At 48.5% G+C, this 18,994-nt stretch overlaps 1 protein-coding gene across 1 annotated transcript in view; it reads left to right on the top strand.

Moving 5' to 3' along the window:
• The window catches only part of PYROXD1 (pyridine nucleotide-disulphide oxidoreductase domain 1), a 154,676-nt gene that overhangs the window by 85,398 nt on the left and 50,284 nt on the right, over positions 1 to 18,994 (top strand). The window contains exons 6-7 of the mRNA XM_063930089.1: positions 2,712 to 2,785; positions 3,168 to 3,337. Of these exons, the coding sequence (XP_063786159.1) occupies positions 2,712 to 2,785; positions 3,168 to 3,337 (244 nt within the window). The remainder of the gene's footprint in view (positions 1 to 2,711; positions 2,786 to 3,167; positions 3,338 to 18,994) is intronic.

Here is an 18,994-nt window from a genome sequence, read left to right as displayed (position 1 = left end):
ACATATAGTGACACACTGTATGTACTGTACTTACCACATATAGTGACACACTGTATGTACTGTACTTACCACATATAGTGACATACTGTATGTACTGTACTTACCACATATAGTGACACACTGTATGTACTGTACTTACCACATATAGTGACACACTGTATGTACTGTACTTACCACATATAGTGACACACTGTATGTACTGTACTTACCACATATAGTGACACACTGTATGTACTGTACTTACCACATATAGTGACACACTGTATATACTGTACTTACCACATATAGTGACACACTGCATGTACTGTACTTACCACATATAGTGACACAGTGCATGTACTGTACTTACCACATATAGTGACACAGTGCATGTACTGTACTTACCACATATAGTGACATAGTGTATGTACTGTACTTACCATATAGTGACATACTGTATGCTATACTGTACTTACCACATATAGTGACACTGTATATACTGTACTTACCACATATAGTGACACACTGTATGTACTGTACTTACCACATATAGTGACACACTGTATATACTGTACTTACCACATATAGTGACATACTGTATGTACTGTACTTACCACATATAGTGACTGTATGTACTGTACTTACCACATATAGTGACACACTGTATATACTGTACTTACCACATATAGTGACATACTGTATGTACTGTACTTACCACAGAGTGACATACTGTATGCTATGCTGTACTTACCACATATGGTGACATACTGTATGTACTGTACTTACCATATAGTGACATACTGTATGCTATACTGTACTTACCACATATAGTGACATACTGTATGTACTGTACTTACCACATATAGTGACACACTGTATGTACTGTACTTACCACATATAGTGACACACTGTATGTACTGTACTTACCACATATAGTGACACACTGTATGTACTGTACTTACCACATATAGTGACACTGTATATACTGTACTTACCACATATAGTGACACACTGTATATACTGTACTTACCACATATAGTGACACACTATGTACTGTACTTACCACATATAGTGACATACTGTATGTACTGTACTTACCACATATAGTGACATACTGCATGTACTGTACTTACCACATATAGTGACACACTGCATGTACTGTACTTACCACATATAGTGACACAGTGCATGTACTGTACTTACCACATATAGTGACATAGTGTATGTACTGTACTTACCATATAGTGACATACTGTATGCTATACTGTACTTACCACATATAGTGACAATGTATATACTGTACTTACCACATATAGTGACATACTGTATGTACTGTACTTACCACATATAGTGACACACTGTATGTACTGTACTTACCACATATAGTGACACACTGTATGTACTGTACTTACCACATATAGTGACACACTGTATATACTGTACTTACCACATATAGTGACATACTGTATGTACTGTACTTACCACATATAGTGACACACTGTATATACTGTACTTACCACATATAGTGACACACTGTATATACTGTACTTACCACATATAGTGACATACTGTATGTACTGTACTTACCACAGAGTGACATTCTGTATGCTTTGCTGTACTTACCACATATGGTGACATACTGTATGTACTGTACTTACCATATAGTGACATACTGTATGCTATACTGTACTTACCACATATAGTGACATACTGTATGTACTGTACTTAGTGACACACTGTATATACTGTACTTACCACATATAGTGACACTGTATATACTGTACTTACCACATATAGTGACATACTGTATGTACTGTACTTACCATATAGTGACATACTGTATGCTATACTGTACTTACCACATATAGTGACACTGTATATACTGTACTTACCACATATAGTGACATACTGTATGTACTGTACTTACCACATATAGTGACACACTGTATATACTGTACTTACCACATATAGTGACACACTGTATATACTGTACTTACCACATATAGTGACACACTGTATGTACTGTACTTACCACATATAGTGACACACTGTATGTACTGTACTTACCACATATAGTGACACACTGTATGTACTGTACTTACCACATATAGTGACACACTGTATGTACTGTACTTACCACATATAGTGACACACTGTATGTACTGTACTTACCACATATAGTGACACGCTGTATATACTGTACTTACCACATATAGTGACATGCTGTATGTACTGTACTTACCATATAGTGACACACTGTATGTACTGTACTTACCACATATAGTGACACGCTGTATATACTGTACTTACCACATATAGTGACATGCTGTATGTACTGTACTTACCACATATAGTGACATACTGTATGTACTGTACTTACCACATATAGTGACACACTGTATGTACTGTACTTACCACATATAGTGACACACTGTATGTACTGTACTTACCACATATAGTGACAGTGTATATACTGTACTTACCACATATAGTGACAAACTGTATGTACTGTACTTACCACATATAGTGACACACTGTATATACTGTACTTACCACATATAGTGACACAGTGTATGTACTGTACTTATCACATATAGTGACATAGTGTATATACTGTACTTACCACATATAGTGACATACTGTATGTACTGTACTTACCACAGAGTGACATACTGTATATACTGTACTTACCACATATAGTGACACACTGTATATACTGTACTGTATTCCAGATCTTCCAGAGACGGCTCGCACAGGCCAGACGGGTGCTGGTTGTGGGGAACGGAGGGATTGCGCTGGAATTGGTGTAAGTATAATAATCTCTATGATATTTACTACCCAGATTCAGCCCAGACTACCAAGACACGGTGAGTCCAGGACATGCCAGGAATAAGGCAGGTTTACCTAGACAACACTGTAACGCACCATTCCGGACGCAGTTACAGCCCTGGACGCACATAGAATATAGGCACGCCGCATATCCTTTTATTCAGCAGAGGCTGATAGTGCGCCCCCATTCAGTAGTGATGTGAATATGGTGCACGGGACCTGTCAGCTGACTGACGCCAGGCATCTCACACTAGTGGCATATTGAGGCAATCTGTATGAGGACGCATCTGTAGTATCATGTGTGACCGCCGATTGTCAGCCAGGTTTGGGCCCAAGTCTTATGTTTCTGCCTCTTGCAGGTATGAGATTGAAGGATGTGAAGTCATCTGGGCTGTGAAAGATAAATCCATCGGTAACACCTTCTTTGACCCTGGAGCTGCCGAGTTTCTCATCCCACAGCTGAAATCTGATAAACCTGAAACCCCCCTGACCTGCAAAAGAACCAAATACACCACGGAAATGCCTGCCGGTGAGGTCATTATCCATCACACGAGTGTTATTCCGGGGGCTCATAGATACACAGGAAACACGTTCTCACATCTTTATTTCACTCGTGTCTAGTTTCTAATCATTACTATCTGTCGTCTTTCCCTATGGCTGAAATACATCACTTACTGACTGTAAAGCAATCCCTGCTCTCCTCCTGTTACCGCCCATTGCGATCAGTGCGGATTCCTGTTCCCGGCCACATACAGCAATTATTTAGCGGTTATTTGGAGCTCATGTGAGTAAAGGTTCAATGAGTAACCCCATTTCTCTGACGTCCTAGTGGATGCTGGGTACTCCGTAAGGACCATGGGGAATAGCGGGCTCCGCAGGAGACTGGGCACTCTAAAAGAAAGATTAGGTACTATCTGGTGTGCACTGGCTCCTCCCTCTATGCCCCTCCTCCAGACCTCAGTTAGAATCTGTGCCCGGCCCGAGCTGGTTGCACACTAGGGGCTCTTCTGAGCTCCTAGAAAAGAAAGTATTTGTTAGGTTTTTTATTTTCAGTGAGATCTGCTGGCAACAGACTCACTGCTACGAGGGACTAAGGGGAGAAGAAGCGAACCTACCTGCTTGCAGCTAGCTTGGGCTTCTTAGGCTACTAGACACCATTAGCTCCAGAGGGATCGAACACAGACCCAGCCTCGGTCGTCTGGTCCCGGAGCCGCGCCGCCGTCCCCCTTACAGAGCCAGAAGCAAGAAGAACGTCCTGGAAATCAGCGGCTGAAGACTTCGGTCTTCATTAAGGTAGCGCACCGCACTGCAGCTGTGCGCCATTGCTCCCTATGCACACCACATACTCCGGTCACTGATGGGTGCAGGGCGCTGGGGGGGGGGGGGGGGGCGGGGGGGCGCCCTGGGCAGCAATTAGAGTACCTTACATTGGCAAATGGCACATAATATAGCCTAATAAGCTATATATGTGCAAAAATCCCCTGCCATAATATAAATATAAGAGCGGGAGAAGTCCGCCGAAAAAGGGGCGGGGCTATCTCCCTCAGCACACTGGCGCCATTTCCTCTTCACAGTGCAGCTGGAAGACAGCTCCCCAGGCTCTCCCCTGTAGTTTCCAGGCTCAAAGGGTTAAAAAGAGAGGGGGGGCACTAAATTTAGGCGCAGACTGTATATAAAAAGCAGCTATAGGGATAAATCACTTCTGTTAGTGTAAATCCCTGATTAAATAGCGCTGTGGTGTGTGCTGGCATACTCTCTCTCTGTCTCCCCAAAGGACTTTGTGGGGTCCTGTCCTCAGTCAGAGCATTCCCTGTGTGTGTGCGGTGTGTCGGTACGGCTGTGTCGACATGTTTGATGAGGAAGCTTATGTGGAGGCGGAGCAGGTGCCGATAAATGTGATGTCACCCCCTGCGGGGCCGACACCAGAGTGGGTGGATATGTGGAAGGTATTAACCGACAGTGTCAACTCCTTACATAAAAGGCTGGATGACGTAACAGCCGTGGGACAGCCGGCTTCTCAGCCCGCGCCTGCCCAGGCGCCTCAAAGGCCATCAGGGGCTCAAAAAACGCCCGCTACCTCAGATGGCAGACACAGATGTCGACACGGAGTCTGACTCCAGTGTCGACGAGCATGAGACATATACACGATCCACTAGGGGCATCCGTTGCATGATTACGGCAATGAAAAATGTGTTACACATTTCTGACATTAACCCAAGTACCACTAAAAAGGGTATTATGTTGGGGAGAAAAAGCAGCCAGTGTTTTTTCCCCCATCAGATGAGTGAATGAAGTGTGTGAAGAAGCGTGGGCTTCCCCCGATAAGAAACTGGTAATTTCTAAAAAGTTACTGATGGCGTACCCTTTCCCGCCAGAGGATAGGTCACGTTGGGAGATATCCCCTAGGGTGGATAAGGCGCTCACACGCTTGTCAAAAAAGGTGGCACTGCCGTCTCAGGATACGGCCGCCTTGAAAGAGCCTGCTGATAGAAAGCAGGAGGCGATCCTGAAGTCTGTATATACACACTCGGGTACTATACTGAGACCTGCAATTGCCTCAGCATGGATGTGTAGTGCTGCTGCAGCGTGGTCTGATACCCTGTCAGATAATATTGATACCCTCGACAGGGATACTATTTTGCTAACCATAGAGCATATTAAAGACGTCGTCTTATATATGAGGGATGCACAGAGGGATATTTGCCGTCTGGCATCCAGAATTAAGGCAGTGTCCATTTCTGCCAGGAGAGTATTATGGACTCGGCAGTGGACAGGTGATGCTGATTCTGAAAGGCACATGGAGGTTCTGCCTTATAAGGGAATTTTTTGGGGATGGTCTCTCGGACCTCGTATCCACAGCAACAGCTGGGAAATCGACATTTTTACCTCAGGTTCCCTCACAGCCTAAGAAAGCACCGTATTATCAGGTACAGTCCTTTCGGCCTCAGAAAAGCAAGCGGGTCTAAGGCGCTTCCTTTCTGCCCAGAGGCAAGGGAAGAGGGAAAAAGCTGCACCAGACAGCCAGTTCCCAGGATCAAGAATCTTCCCCCGCTTCCTCTGAGTCCACCGCATGACGCTGGGGCTCCACAGGCGGAGCCAGGTGCGGTGGGGGCGCGTCTCCGGAACTTCAGCGACCAGTGGGCTCGCTCACAGGTGGATCCCTGGGTTCTGCAAGTAGTATCACAGGGATACAAGCTGGAGTTCGAGGCGACTCCCCCTCGCCGTTACCTCAAATCAGCCTGGCCTGCTGCCCTCGGAGAAAGGGAGGTAGTACTGGCGGCAATTCACAAGCTGTATCTTCAGCAGGTGATAATCAGGGTACCCCTCCTTCAACAGGGACGGGGTTATTATTCCACAATGTTTGTGGTACCGAAACCAGACGGTTCGGTGAGACCCATTCTAAAGACTGTCATTACCAATTCCAGACGTTGCTGTTTGGTCTGTCCACAGCACCGCGGGTATTTACCAAGGTAATGGCCGAAATGATGATGCTCCTCCGAAAGAAGGGAGTCATTATTATTCCGTACTTGGACGATCTCCTTATAAAGGCGAGGTCCAAAGAGCAGTTGCTAGTCAGCGTAGCACTATCTCAAGAAGTGCTGCATCAGCACGGCTGGATTCTGAATATCCCAAAGTCGCAGCTGATTCCTGCGACGCGTCTGCTGTTCTTGGGCATGATTCTGAACACAGAACAGAAGAAGATATTTCTCCCGGAGGAGAAGGCCCAGGAATTATCATCTCTGGTTAGGGACCTCCTGAAACCAAAAGCAGGTGTCTGTGCATCACTGCACGCGAGTCCTGGGAAAGATGGTAGCTTCTTACGAAGCAATTCCCTTCGGCATGTCACAACTGAGGGCCTGAGCTGACGGGAGGCAGCCTCAGTTGTAGGGGCTGAGATGTAACGGAACCTGGGAGGTTGTATCAGACCCCTAGACATGTAAGTAACATGTAGAATAACTGCCCGAAGGCGTGACCACGACAACCAGGATAAAAGTCAATGATGTTTATTATGACAAACTCCGTAACACAGCAGCAGTAAAGGAAACATAAAAGTCAACAGAGGATAAATACAATTCCTGGGTACTACAGGGTGGCAAGGGCCACAGGCACTGGTAGAGTGAGACAGTTCTTATAATCTTCTAGTTGGAAAGTCCTTACCAGACCTGACTGTAGCAATGGAGAGAACCCAGGATCGTACCAGCTGGTGTTCCAGGAAAGGCTGGGTTGCTGAAGATAAAACGGCTGCTGTGGATACTGGCTGGAACCAGACTGTTGTTGGTACGGAGTGGATACTGGCTGGAACCAGTTAAATAATAAACGAACTTGAGAGCGATGAAATAATAATGAAGTTTGGAGTTTAAGAGCGGTGAAATAATAATACCGGTGGAGAGTGGTAAACTGCAGAAAGGACACCGGCCCTTTAAGAGAAGCTGTACACTGCTGGAAGCTGGGCTGGAAGCAGGTGATTGATGAAGTTTGGAGTTTGAGAGCGGTGAAATAATAATACCGGTGGAGAGTGGTAAACTGCAGAAAGGACACCGGCCCTTTAAGAGAAGCTGTACACTGCTGGAAGCTGGGCTGGAAGCAGGTGATTGTTGTAACTGGAAACAGGCGAGTCCAGAATGGATCGGAGAGTCAGGCTACACCGCAGATGGAATGCTGGTGCGGGTCTCTATAGCAGAAGTCTGGAGACAGGAGCTGGAACCTGGAAGACAACCACAGGAGAGAGACAAACTGGAACTAGGTTAGACAACCAAAGCACTGACGCCTTCCTTGCTCAGGCACAGCTTACTTATACCTGCAGCAAGGAAGGGGTTGGCTAGGCAATTATGCAAATCAACAATACAGACGACAGATTGGTGGAAATGATCAGATGACAAAATCCAAGATGGCTGCGCCCATGCAGACACTTGGAGGGAAGTTTGGTTTGTAATCCATGTGAGAATTGAAACAGTAATGGCGACGCCGGCCACAGGAGACAGGAGACGCCAGACTGACAAGCGCACATTTAACCACGCGGGCACAGCGGAGGCCGCGGCTGATGAAATCACCACTCTGACATTCTGCATGTGGAAACTCAGGAACAGCGGGATCCGGTCCTGGAACGCTGAGCCAGCCTTAGGAGGCATCTGAAGGGTAAGTAATGGCGTCCAGATACCCGGATCGTGACAGCACCCCCCCCCTTTAGGAGTGGCCCCAGGACACTTCTTAGGCTTTAAAGGAAACTTTGCGTGGAAATTTCGGACCAAGGCAGGAGCATGGACGTCTGAGGCATTGGTCCAAGAGCGTTCTTCAGGACCATAGCCCTTCCAGTCAATGAGGTATTGTAACTGACCGTAACGGAAACGTGAGTCCAAAATCTTGGCCACCTCGTACTCGACTCCCCGTTGAGTCTGAACTTTGGGAGCTGGAGGAAGTGCGGAATGAAACCGATTCAGGATCAGCGGTTTCAACAAAGAAACATGAAATGTCCTGGGTATTTTCAAGAAGGATGGTAACTGTAACCTGTAGGCAACAGGATTGATGACTTGTTCAATCTTGAAGGGTCCGATGTAGCGAGGTGCAAATTTCATGCTGGGAACTCTCAACCTCAAATTCTTCGTGGACAGCCACACACGATCACCCACCTTGAGAGCAGGAACCGCTCTACGCTTTCTATCGGCAAACTTCTTATACCTGAATGAGGCTTTAAGCAGGGCTGCGCGGACGTTCCTCCAATTATTTGAAAACTGACGCAAGGTGACATCCACTGCTGGAACAGAAGTTGCGGGAAGCGGTTGGAATTCTGGGACTTTAGGGTGGAATCCATAATTAATGAAGAATGGTGTAGAAGAAGATGAGGAATGGTATTGATTGTTGTGGCTGAACTCGGCCCAAGGAAGGAGTTGAACCCAGTCATCTTGAGAGGAAGACACATATATACGGAGGAAGGCCTCCAAGTCCTGATTCACCCTCTCGGTTTGACCATTGGTCTGAGGATGGTAAGCCGTGGAAAACTTTAACTTGACTTGGAGGGCTTGACACAAACTTCGCCAAAATTTGGCTACAAATTGTACTCCACGATCCGAGATGATCTCTTCAGGAAGACCGTGAAGTCGGAAGATCTCTTGTATAAACACTTGAGCCAACTTGGAAGCTGACGGAAGACCGGTGAGAGGGATGAAATGTGCCATCTTGGTGAACCGGTCAACTACCACCCAGATGGTATTAAACTTGTTGCAGATAGGTAGATCGGAAACAAAGTCCATCGACAAATGGGTCCAAGGTCGACGGGGAACAGATAATGGAACCAGTTGCCCCGCAGGCGACTGGCGGGAGACTTTGTGTTGGGCACACTTTGGGCAGGAGGCAATAAATTCCATAACGTCCTTCTTCAGAGTTGGCCACCAGTAGGACCTAGAAATAAATTCAAGGGTTTTCTGAATGCCTGTATGTCCAGCAAAACGGGAAGCATGGGCCCAATGCATGAGCTTCTTCCTTAGAACTGGCTTAACAAAACTTTTCCCTGGTGGAGGCGTAGAGTCCATCCCTACCGTGGAGAATGCCAACGGATTAATAATAGGATGCTTGTCTGCAGACTCGGACTCATTTTCTTGCTCCCATGAGCGGGAAAGGGCATCGGCCTTACGATTCTGAGAACCCGGACAGAACTGGAGTTTAAAGTCAAACCTAGAGAAGAAAAGTGCCCATCTGGCCTGACGAGGATTCAGACATTGTGCGCCTTTGAGATATAAAAGATTTTTGTGGTCGGTAAGAATGGTGATTGAGTGGGAAGCTCCCTCCAACAGGTATCTCCACTCCTCCAGAGCGAGCTTGATGGCTAGCAACTCCTGATCGCCAATGGCATAGTTGCGCTCAGCTGGGGTGAACTTCCGGGAGAAGAAACTGCAAGGATGTAGATGTCCATCTTTGGCCCTCTGGGATAACACTGCTCCTACTCCAACGGAGGAGGCATCTACCTCTAAGATAAAAGGAGAGTCGGTGTCGGGCTGTTTCAGAACTGGTGCAGAGATGAACCGTTGCTTCAGAAGGTGAAAGGCCTGTGTAGCTTCCTCGGACCACTTGGACGGATTAGCACCTTTCTTGGTTAATGCAGTGATAGGCGCCACAATGGTGGAAAAGTCTCGTATAAATTTTCTATAATAATTGGCGAACCCTAAGAACCTCTGGACCCCTTTGAGGCTTAAGGGTATAGGCCAATTCTGGATTGCTTGGAGTTTCTCAGGATCCATCTCTAGTCCGGAACCGGACACAATGTAACCTAGAAACGGAATGGTTTTAACTTCAAACACACACTTCTCCAATTTACAATAGAGGTGATTGACACGGAGACGGGAAAGAACCTCTTTTACCCAGAAACGATGATCTTCGAGATTATTAGCAAAGATGAGGATGTCGTCTAGATAAACCACGACATGGCGGTACAAGATGTCCCTGAAAATCTCATTCACGAAGTGCTGGAAGACTGCTGGAGCATTGCTCAATCCGAAGGGCATGACGAGGTACTCATAATGTCCGTCACGGGTGTTAAAGGCGGTCTTCCACTCGTCACCCTCACGGATTCGGATGAGATTGTAGGCACCCCTCAAGTCCAGCTTTGTGAAAATAGTTGCACCACTAACTCTATCAAAGAGCTCGGTAATCAGGGGTAAAGGGTATCGGTTCTTGACGGTAATGTCGTTCAGACCTCTGTAGTCGATGCACGGACGCAGACCACCGTCTTTCTTCTTAACGAAGAAGAAGCCTGCGCCGGCTGGAGAAGAAGATGGTCGGATGAAACCCTTCGCCGGGTTCTCTTTGATGTACTCTTCCATGGAGTGTGTCTCAGGCAGAGACAACGGATAAGTTCGGCCTCGCGGTGGAACCTTCCCTGGAATGAGGTCGATTGGGCAGTCCCATTCTCTATGAGGAGGAAGGATATCAGCAGAGGCTTTACTGAACACGTCCGTGAAGTCTTGATATGGAGGAGGCGGAACATCAGATGACCTGGGGAAGGAAGAACAAACAGGAAGAACTTTGGCTAAACAAGTCTCAGCACAGGAGGGACCCCATGCCAGTATTTGCGTAGTCGTCCAGTCAATTGATGGGTTGTGGAGACGGAGCCATGGAAGGCCTAAAACCACTGGATGTGTGGCTCTTGGAATCACTAAAAAAGAAATATACTCAGAATGAAGAACTCCCACTCTCAGACGAACTGGAAGAGTCCTTAAGGAAATGACTGCGTCAAAAATCTTGCTGCCATCCACGGCAGTCAAAGAGATGGACGAGGACAGTCTCTCGGTGGGTAGGGACCACCGTTTAACATAAGCTTCGGTTATGAAATTCCCAGCTGCTCCGGAATCAAGGAGGGCAATGACGTTCCTGTAACGTTGAGCAATTTGGAGCGACACTGGGAGGTTACAGTCATGAGGAGATGGAGAGGAGATCATTACTCCTAGCCGGCCCTCTCCTTGGCGAGCTAGGATCTGGAGTTTCCCGGACGTTTGGGACAGGCATTGATAGTGTGCGACGGAGCTGCACAGTAGAGACAGAGAGACTCAGAGAGACGTCTTCGGCGCTCAGCGGGAGATAGACGAGAACGACTAATTTGCATAGGCTCATCCTTGGATGGAGATGGTTGACGAGGAGGAGGAGCAGAAGATTTAGGAGTAGATGATCTTCCTCGCTCAGTTGCTCTCTCTCTGAAACGTAGATCAACCTTCGTGCAAAGAGAAATTAGCTCATCCAACTTAGAGGGCAAGTCTCTGGTAGCTAACTCATCCTTGATGCGTTCTGATAAGCCATGCCAGAATGCAGCATACAGGGCCTCGTCGTTCCATGCCAGTTCGGATGCCAGGATTTTAAACTGTATAAGATACTGTCCCACAGTACGTGTTCCCTGGCGTAAACGGAGAATCTCAGATGAAGCAGATGTTATCCGGCCTGGCTCGTCGAAGATGCGCCAGAATGTAGCTACAAAGTCAGTATAGGAGGATAGCAGGGGATCAGACTTCTCCCATAAAGGTGATGCCCAGTCAAGGGCTGAGCCACTGAGAAGGGAGATGATATAGGCAATTTTGGTACGGTCACTGAAGAAATTGCCAGGTAGAAGCTCAAAGTGGATTTCACATTGATTGAGAAATCCCCTGCAGAACCTTGGAGATCCATCAAATTTTGCTGGCGTTGGAAGATGAAGATGTGGACTGGAAATGGGTAAGGTGGGTGGGGTTACAGCTGGTGTCACTGTAGTGGACGCACCGGACGTGCCAGGTCCACGGAGGGTCGTTTGAATCCCATCCAGCCGTGTAGAGAGATCCTGGAGACAGCGGATGATGTGGCCCTGTGCAGCCTCCTGATGTTCAAGTCGGGCTGCCAGTTCTTGCATTGGCCTGGCCGCTTGATCCTGGTCTCCGGCTGGATTCATTAGGTCAGTGCTTACTGTCACAACTGAGGGCCTGAGCTGACGGGAGGCAGCCTCAGTTGTAGGGGCTGAGATGTAACGGAACCTGGGAGGTTGTATCAGACCCCTAGACATGTAAGTAACATGTAGAATAACTGCCCGAAGGCGTGACCACGACAACCAGGATAAAAGTCAATGATGTTTATTATGACAAACTCCGTAACACAGCAGCAGTAAAGGAAACATAAAAGTCAACAGAGGATAAATACAATTCCTGGGTACTACAGGGTGGCAAGGGCCACAGGCACTGGTAGAGTGAGACAGTTCTTATAATCTTCTAGTTGGAAAGTCCTTACCAGACCTGACTGTAGCAATGGAGAGAACCCAGGATCGTACCAGCTGGTGTTCCAGGAAAGGCTGGGTTGCTGAAGATAAAACGGCTGCTGTGGATACTGGCTGGAACCAGACTGTTGTTGGTACGGAGTGGATACTGGCTGGAACCAGTTAAATAATAAACGAACTTGAGAGCGATGAAATAATAATGAAGTTTGGAGTTTAAGAGCGGTGAAATAATAATACCGGTGGAGAGTGGTAAACTGCAGAAAGGACACCGGCCCTTTAAGAGAAGCTGTACACTGCTGGAAGCTGGGCTGGAAGCAGGTGATTGATGAAGTTTGGAGTTTGAGAGCGGTGAAATAATAATACCGGTGGAGAGTGGTAAACTGCAGAAAGGACACCGGCCCTTTAAGAGAAGCTGTACACTGCTGGAAGCTGGGCTGGAAGCAGGTGATTGTTGTAACTGGAAACAGGCGAGTCCAGAATGGATCGGAGAGTCAGGCTACACCGCAGATGGAATGCTGGTGCGGGTCTCTATAGCAGAAGTCTGGAGACAGGAGCTGGAACCTGGAAGACAACCACAGGAGAGAGACAAACTGGAACTAGGTTAGACAACCAAAGCACTGACGCCTTCCTTGCTCAGGCACAGCTTACTTATACCTGCAGCAAGGAAGGGGTTGGCTAGGCAATTATGCAAATCAACAATACAGACGACAGATTGGTGGAAATGATCAGATGACAAAATCCAAGATGGCTGCGCCCATGCAGACACTTGGAGGGAAGTTTGGTTTGTAATCCATGTTGAAACAGTAATGGCGACGCCGGCCACAGGAGACAGGAGACGCCAGACTGACAAGCGCACATTTAACCACGCGGGCACAGCGGAGGCCGCGGCTGATGAAATCACCACTCTGACATTCTGCATGTGGAAACTCAGGAACAGCGGGATCCGGTCCTGGAACGCTGAGCCAGCCTTAGGAGGCATCTGAAGGGTAAGTAATGGCGTCCAGATACCCGGATCGTGACACGGCAGATTCCATGCGAGGATCTTCCAGTGGGATCTGTTGGACAAGTGGTCCGGATCGCATCTCCAGATGCATCGGTTAATCATCCTGTCCCCGAGGGCCAGGGTGTCTCTGCTGTGGTGGCTGCAGAGTGCTCATCTGCTCGAAGGCCGCAGATTCGGCATACAGGACTGGGTCCTGGTGGCCACGGATGCAAGCCTCCGAGGTTGGGGGGCAGTCACCCAGGGAAGAAACTTCCAAGGACAATGGTCAAGTCAGGAAACTTCCCTACACATAAATATTCTGGAACTAAGGGCCATTTACAACGCCCTGAGTCAAGCAGAACCCCTGCTTCAAAAACAACCGGTTCTGATTCAGTCAGACAACATCACAGCGGTCGCCCATGTAAACCGCCAGGGCGGCACAAGAAGCAGGATGGCAATGGCAGAAGCCACAAGGATTCTTCGATGGGCGGAGAATCACGTGATAGCACTGTCAGCAGTGTTCATTCCGGGAGTGGACAACTGAGAAGCAGACTTCCTCAGCAGGCACGACCTCCACCCGGGAGAGTGGGGACTTCATCCAGAAGTCTTCCAGCTGATTGTAAACCGTTGGGAACGACCACAGGTGGACATGATGGCGTCCCGCCTCAACAAAAAGGCTAAAAAGATATTGCGCCAGGTCAAGGGACCCTCAGGCGATAGCTGTGGACGCTCTAGTGACACCGTGGGTGTACCAGTCGGTTTATGTGTTCCCTCCTCTTCCTCTCATACCCAAGGTACTGAGGATAATAAGAAGGAGAGGAGTAAGAACTATACTCATTGTTCTGGATTGGCCAAGAAGAGCTTGGTACCCAGAACTTTAAGAAATGATCTCAGAGGACCCATGGCCTCTGCCGCTCAGACAGGACCTGCTGCAGCAGGGGCCCTGTCTGTTCCAAGACTTACCGCGGCTGCGTTTGACGGCACCGGATCCTAAAGGAAAAGGGCATTCCGGAGGAAGTCATTCCTACGCTGATTAAAGCTAGGAAGGATGTGACCGCAAAACATTATCACCGCATATGGCGAAAATATGTTGCTTGGTGTGAGGCCAGGAAGGCCCCAACGGAGGAATTTCAGCTGGGTCGATTTCTGCACTTCCTACAGTCAGGGGTGACTATGGGCCTCAAATTGGGTTCCATTAAGGTCCAGTTTTCGGCTCTGTCGATTTTCTTCCAAAAAGAACTGGCTTCACTACCTGAAGTTCAGACATTTGTTAAAGGAGTGCTGCATATTCAGCCCCCTTTTTTGCCTCCAGTGGCACTTTGGGATCTCAACGTGGTGTTAGATTTCCTAATGTCGCATTGGTTTGAGCCACTTGAAACCGTGGAGCTAAAATACCTCACGTGGAAAGTGGTCATGCTATTGGCCTTAGCTTCGGCTAGGCGTGTGTCAGAATTGGCGGCTTTGTCATGTAAAAGCCCTTATCTGATTTTCCATATGGATAGGGCGGAATTGAGGACTCGTTCCCAATTTCTCCCTAAGGTGGTATCAGCGTTTCATTTGAATCAACCTATTGTGGTGCCTTGGAGGATTCCAAGTTGCTGGACGTAGTCAGGGCCCTGAGAATCTATGTTTCCAGGACAGCTAGAGTCAGAAAGACTGACTCGCTATTTATCCTGCATGCACCCAACAAGTTGGGTGCTCCTGCTTCTAAGCAGACGATTGCTCGCTGGATCTGTAGCACGATTCAACTTGCACATTCTGCGGCTGGACTGCCGCATCCTAAATCTGTATAAGCCCATTCCACGAGGAAGGTGGGCTCTTCTTGGGCGGCTGCCCGAGGGGTCTCGGCTTTACAACTTTGCCGAGCTGCTACCTGGTCGGGTTCAAACACATTTGCAAAATTCTACAAGTTTGATACCCTGGCTGAGGAGGACCTTGAGCTTGCTCATTCGGTGCTGCAGAGTCATCCGCACTCTCCCGCCCGTTTGGGAGTTTTGGTATAATCCCCATGGTCCTTACGGAGTACCCAGCATCCACTAGGACGTCAGAGAAAATAAGAATTTACTCACCGGTAATTCTATTTCTCGTAGTCCGTAGTGGATGCTGGGCGCCCATCCCAAGTGCGTATTGTCTGCAATACTTGTATATAGTTATTGCGTAGCTAAAGGGTTTTGTTATGAGCCATCTGTTCATGAGGCTCATTATTGGTTCATACTGTTAACTGGGTATAGTTATCACAAGTTATACGGTGTGATTGGTGTGGCTGGTATGAGTCTTACCCTGGATTCCAAATCCTTTATTAGTAATGTCAGCTCTTCCGGGCACAGTTTCCCTAACTGAGGTCTGGAGGAGGGGCATAGAGGGTGGAGCCAGTGCACACCAGATAGTACCTACTCTTTCTTTTAGAGTGCCCAGTCTCCTGCGGAGCCCGTCTATACCCCATGGTCCTTACGGAGTACCCAGCATCCACTACGGACTACGAGAAATAGAATTACCGGTGAGTAAATTCTTATTTTATATTTGTTAATTTCATTGCAATTATTATTACACCTATTCCTCAGTGCTTTACAGAGAGAATATTTAGTCCCTGTCCCAGAGCTTACACCCTGTATTGCCTAAAAAATAATATTTAAGTCGCAGGTCCTAACAAATACAGTATCCCAGTTGTGTCACTGTCCTGACTTTATAGAAAGATTTCATTCAGTGACATGAACGTGGTAGTAGTCGTCACATACACGTCTCATCACCGGTGAAATACGCATCAGTATTGGTAACATCTTCACTGGCATACTGTTTCCTCAGACTGCTCGTGCCAACTTCCAGTTGGAGTTTGATATTTCATTAAATTCCGTGGTGAACCTCCTCTTGTATATTCTTCTGGAGTCACCGGTACTGGCACCGCGTCACCCGTACGTGGGCGTAGTAGTGTAAGAGATACCGTATCGCCTGTACGGGGCAGTAGTAGTGTAAGAGATACCGCGTCACCTCTACGGGGGCGTAGTAGTGTAAGAGATACCGCGTCACCTGTACGGGGGCGTAGTAGTGTAAGAGATACCGCGTCACCTGTACGGGGGCGTAGTAGTGTAAGAGATACCGCGTCACCTGTACGGGGGCACAGTAGCGTAAAATATACCGCGTCACCTGTACGTGGGCATAGTAGCGTAAGAGATACCGCGTCACCTGTACGGGGGGCATAGTAGTGTAAGAGATACCGCGTCACCTGTACGGGGGGCATAGTATTGTAAGAGATGCCGCCTCACCTGTACGGGGGCGTAGTAGCGTATGAGATGCCGCGTCACCTGTACGGGGGCATAGTAGCGTAAGAGAGACTGCGTCACCTGTACGAGGGCTTAGTAGCGTAAGAGAGAACAGAGAGACCGCGTCACCTGTACGGGGGCATAGTAGCGTAAGAGAGACCGTGTCACCTGTGCGGAGGCATAGTAGCGTAAGATATACCGCGTCTCCTGTACGGGGGCATAGTAGCGTAAGAGATACCGCGTCACCTGTACGGGGGCATAGTAGTGTAAGAGATACCGCGTCACCTGTATGGGGGCACAGTAGTGTAAGAGATACCGCGTCACCTGTACGGGGGACATAGTAGTGTAAGAGATACCGAGTCACCTGTACGGGGGCATAGTAGTGTAAGAGATACCGCGTCACCTGTACGGGGGCACAGTAGTGTAAGAGATGCCGCGTCACCTGTATGGGGGCATAGTAGCGTAAGAGATACCGCGTCACCTGTACGGGGGGCATAGTAGTGTAAGAGATACAGCGTCACCTATACGGGGGCACAGTAGTGTAAGAGATGCCGCGTCACCTGTACGGGGGGGCACAGTAGTGTAAGAGATACCGCGTCACCTGTACGGGGGCGTAGTAGTGTAAGAGATACCGCGTCACCTGTACGGGGGCACAGTAGCGTAAAATATACCGCGTCACCTGTACGTGGGCATAGTAGCGTAAGAGATACCGCGTCACCTGTACGGGGGCCATAGTAGTGTAAGAGATACCGCGTCACCTGTACGTGGGGCATAGTAGTGTAAGAGATACCGCGTCACCTGTACGGGGGGCATAGTAGTGTAAGAGATACCGCGTCACCTGTACGGGGGGCGTAGTAGTGTAAGAGACACCGCGTCACCTGTACGGGGGGCATAGTATTGTAAGAGATACCGAGTCACCTGTACGGGGGGCATAGTAGTGTAAGAGATACCGAGTCACCTGTACGGGGGCATAGTAGTGTAAGAGATACCGCGTCACCTGTACGGGGGGCATAGTAGTGTAAGAGACACCGCGTCACCTGTACGGGGGGCATAGTAGTGTAAGAGATACCGAGTCACCTGTACGGGGGCATAGTAGTGTAAGAGATACCGCGTCACCTGTACGGGGGGCATAGTAGTGTAAGAGATGCCGCGTCACCTGTACGGGGGCGTAGTAGTGTAAGAGATACCGTGTCACCTGTACGGGGGCATAGTAGTGTAAGAGATACCGCGTCACCTGTATGGGGGCGTAGTAGTGTAAGAGATTCAGCGTCACCTGTACGGGGGCGTAGTAGTGTAAGAGAGCCGCGTCACCTGTATGGGGGCGTAGTAGTGTAAGAGATACCGCCTCACCTGTATGGGGGCGTAGTAGTGTAAGAGATACCGCGTCACCTGTACGGGGGCATAGTAGCGTAAGAGATACCGCGTCACCTGTACGGGGGCATAGTAGCGTAAGATACCGCGTCACCTGTATGGGGGCGTAGTAGTGTAAGAGATACCGCCTCACCTGTATGGGGGCGTAGTAGTGTAAGAGATACCGCGTCACCTGTACGGGGGCATAGTAGCGTAAGAGATACCGCGTCACCTGTACGGGGGCATAGTAGCGTAAGATACCGCGTCACCTGTACGGGGGTGTAGTAGTGTAAGAGAGCCGCGTCACCTGTACGGAGGCACAGTAGTGTAAGAGATACCACCTCACCTGTACGGGGGCATAGTAGCGTAAGAGATACAGCGTCACCTGTACGGGGGCGTAGTAGTGTAAGAGAGCCGCGTCACCTGTACGGGGGCGTAGAAGTGTAAGAGAGACTGCGTCACCTGTACGGGGCGTAGTAGTGTAAGAGATACGGGGGCATAGTAGTGTAAGAGAGACCGCGTCACCTGTACGGGGGCATAGTATTGTAAGAGATACCTCCTCACCTGTACGGGGGCGTAGTAGTATAAGAGATACCGCGTCACCTGTACGGGGGCGTAGTAGTGTAAGAGAGACCGCGTCACCTGTACGGGGGCGAAGTATTGTAAGAGAGACCGCGTCACCTGTACGGGGGCGTAGTACTGTAAGAGAGACCGCGTCACCTGTACGGGGGCGTAGTAGTGTAAGAGAGACCGCGTCACCTGTACCGGGGCGTAGTAGTGTAAGAGATACCGCGTCACCTGTACGGGGGCATAGTAGTGTAAGAGATGCCGCCTCACCTGTACGGGGGCATAGTAGTGTAAGAGAGACCGCGTCAC

This window comes from Pseudophryne corroboree, chromosome 6 (assembly GCF_028390025.1).
Source record: "Pseudophryne corroboree isolate aPseCor3 chromosome 6, aPseCor3.hap2, whole genome shotgun sequence".
In the NCBI taxonomy this organism is placed as follows: domain Eukaryota; kingdom Metazoa; phylum Chordata; class Amphibia; order Anura; family Myobatrachidae; genus Pseudophryne; species Pseudophryne corroboree.
The sequence above is the reverse complement of the archived record's forward strand: the minus strand, read 5'-3'. Positions and strand labels throughout refer to the sequence as shown.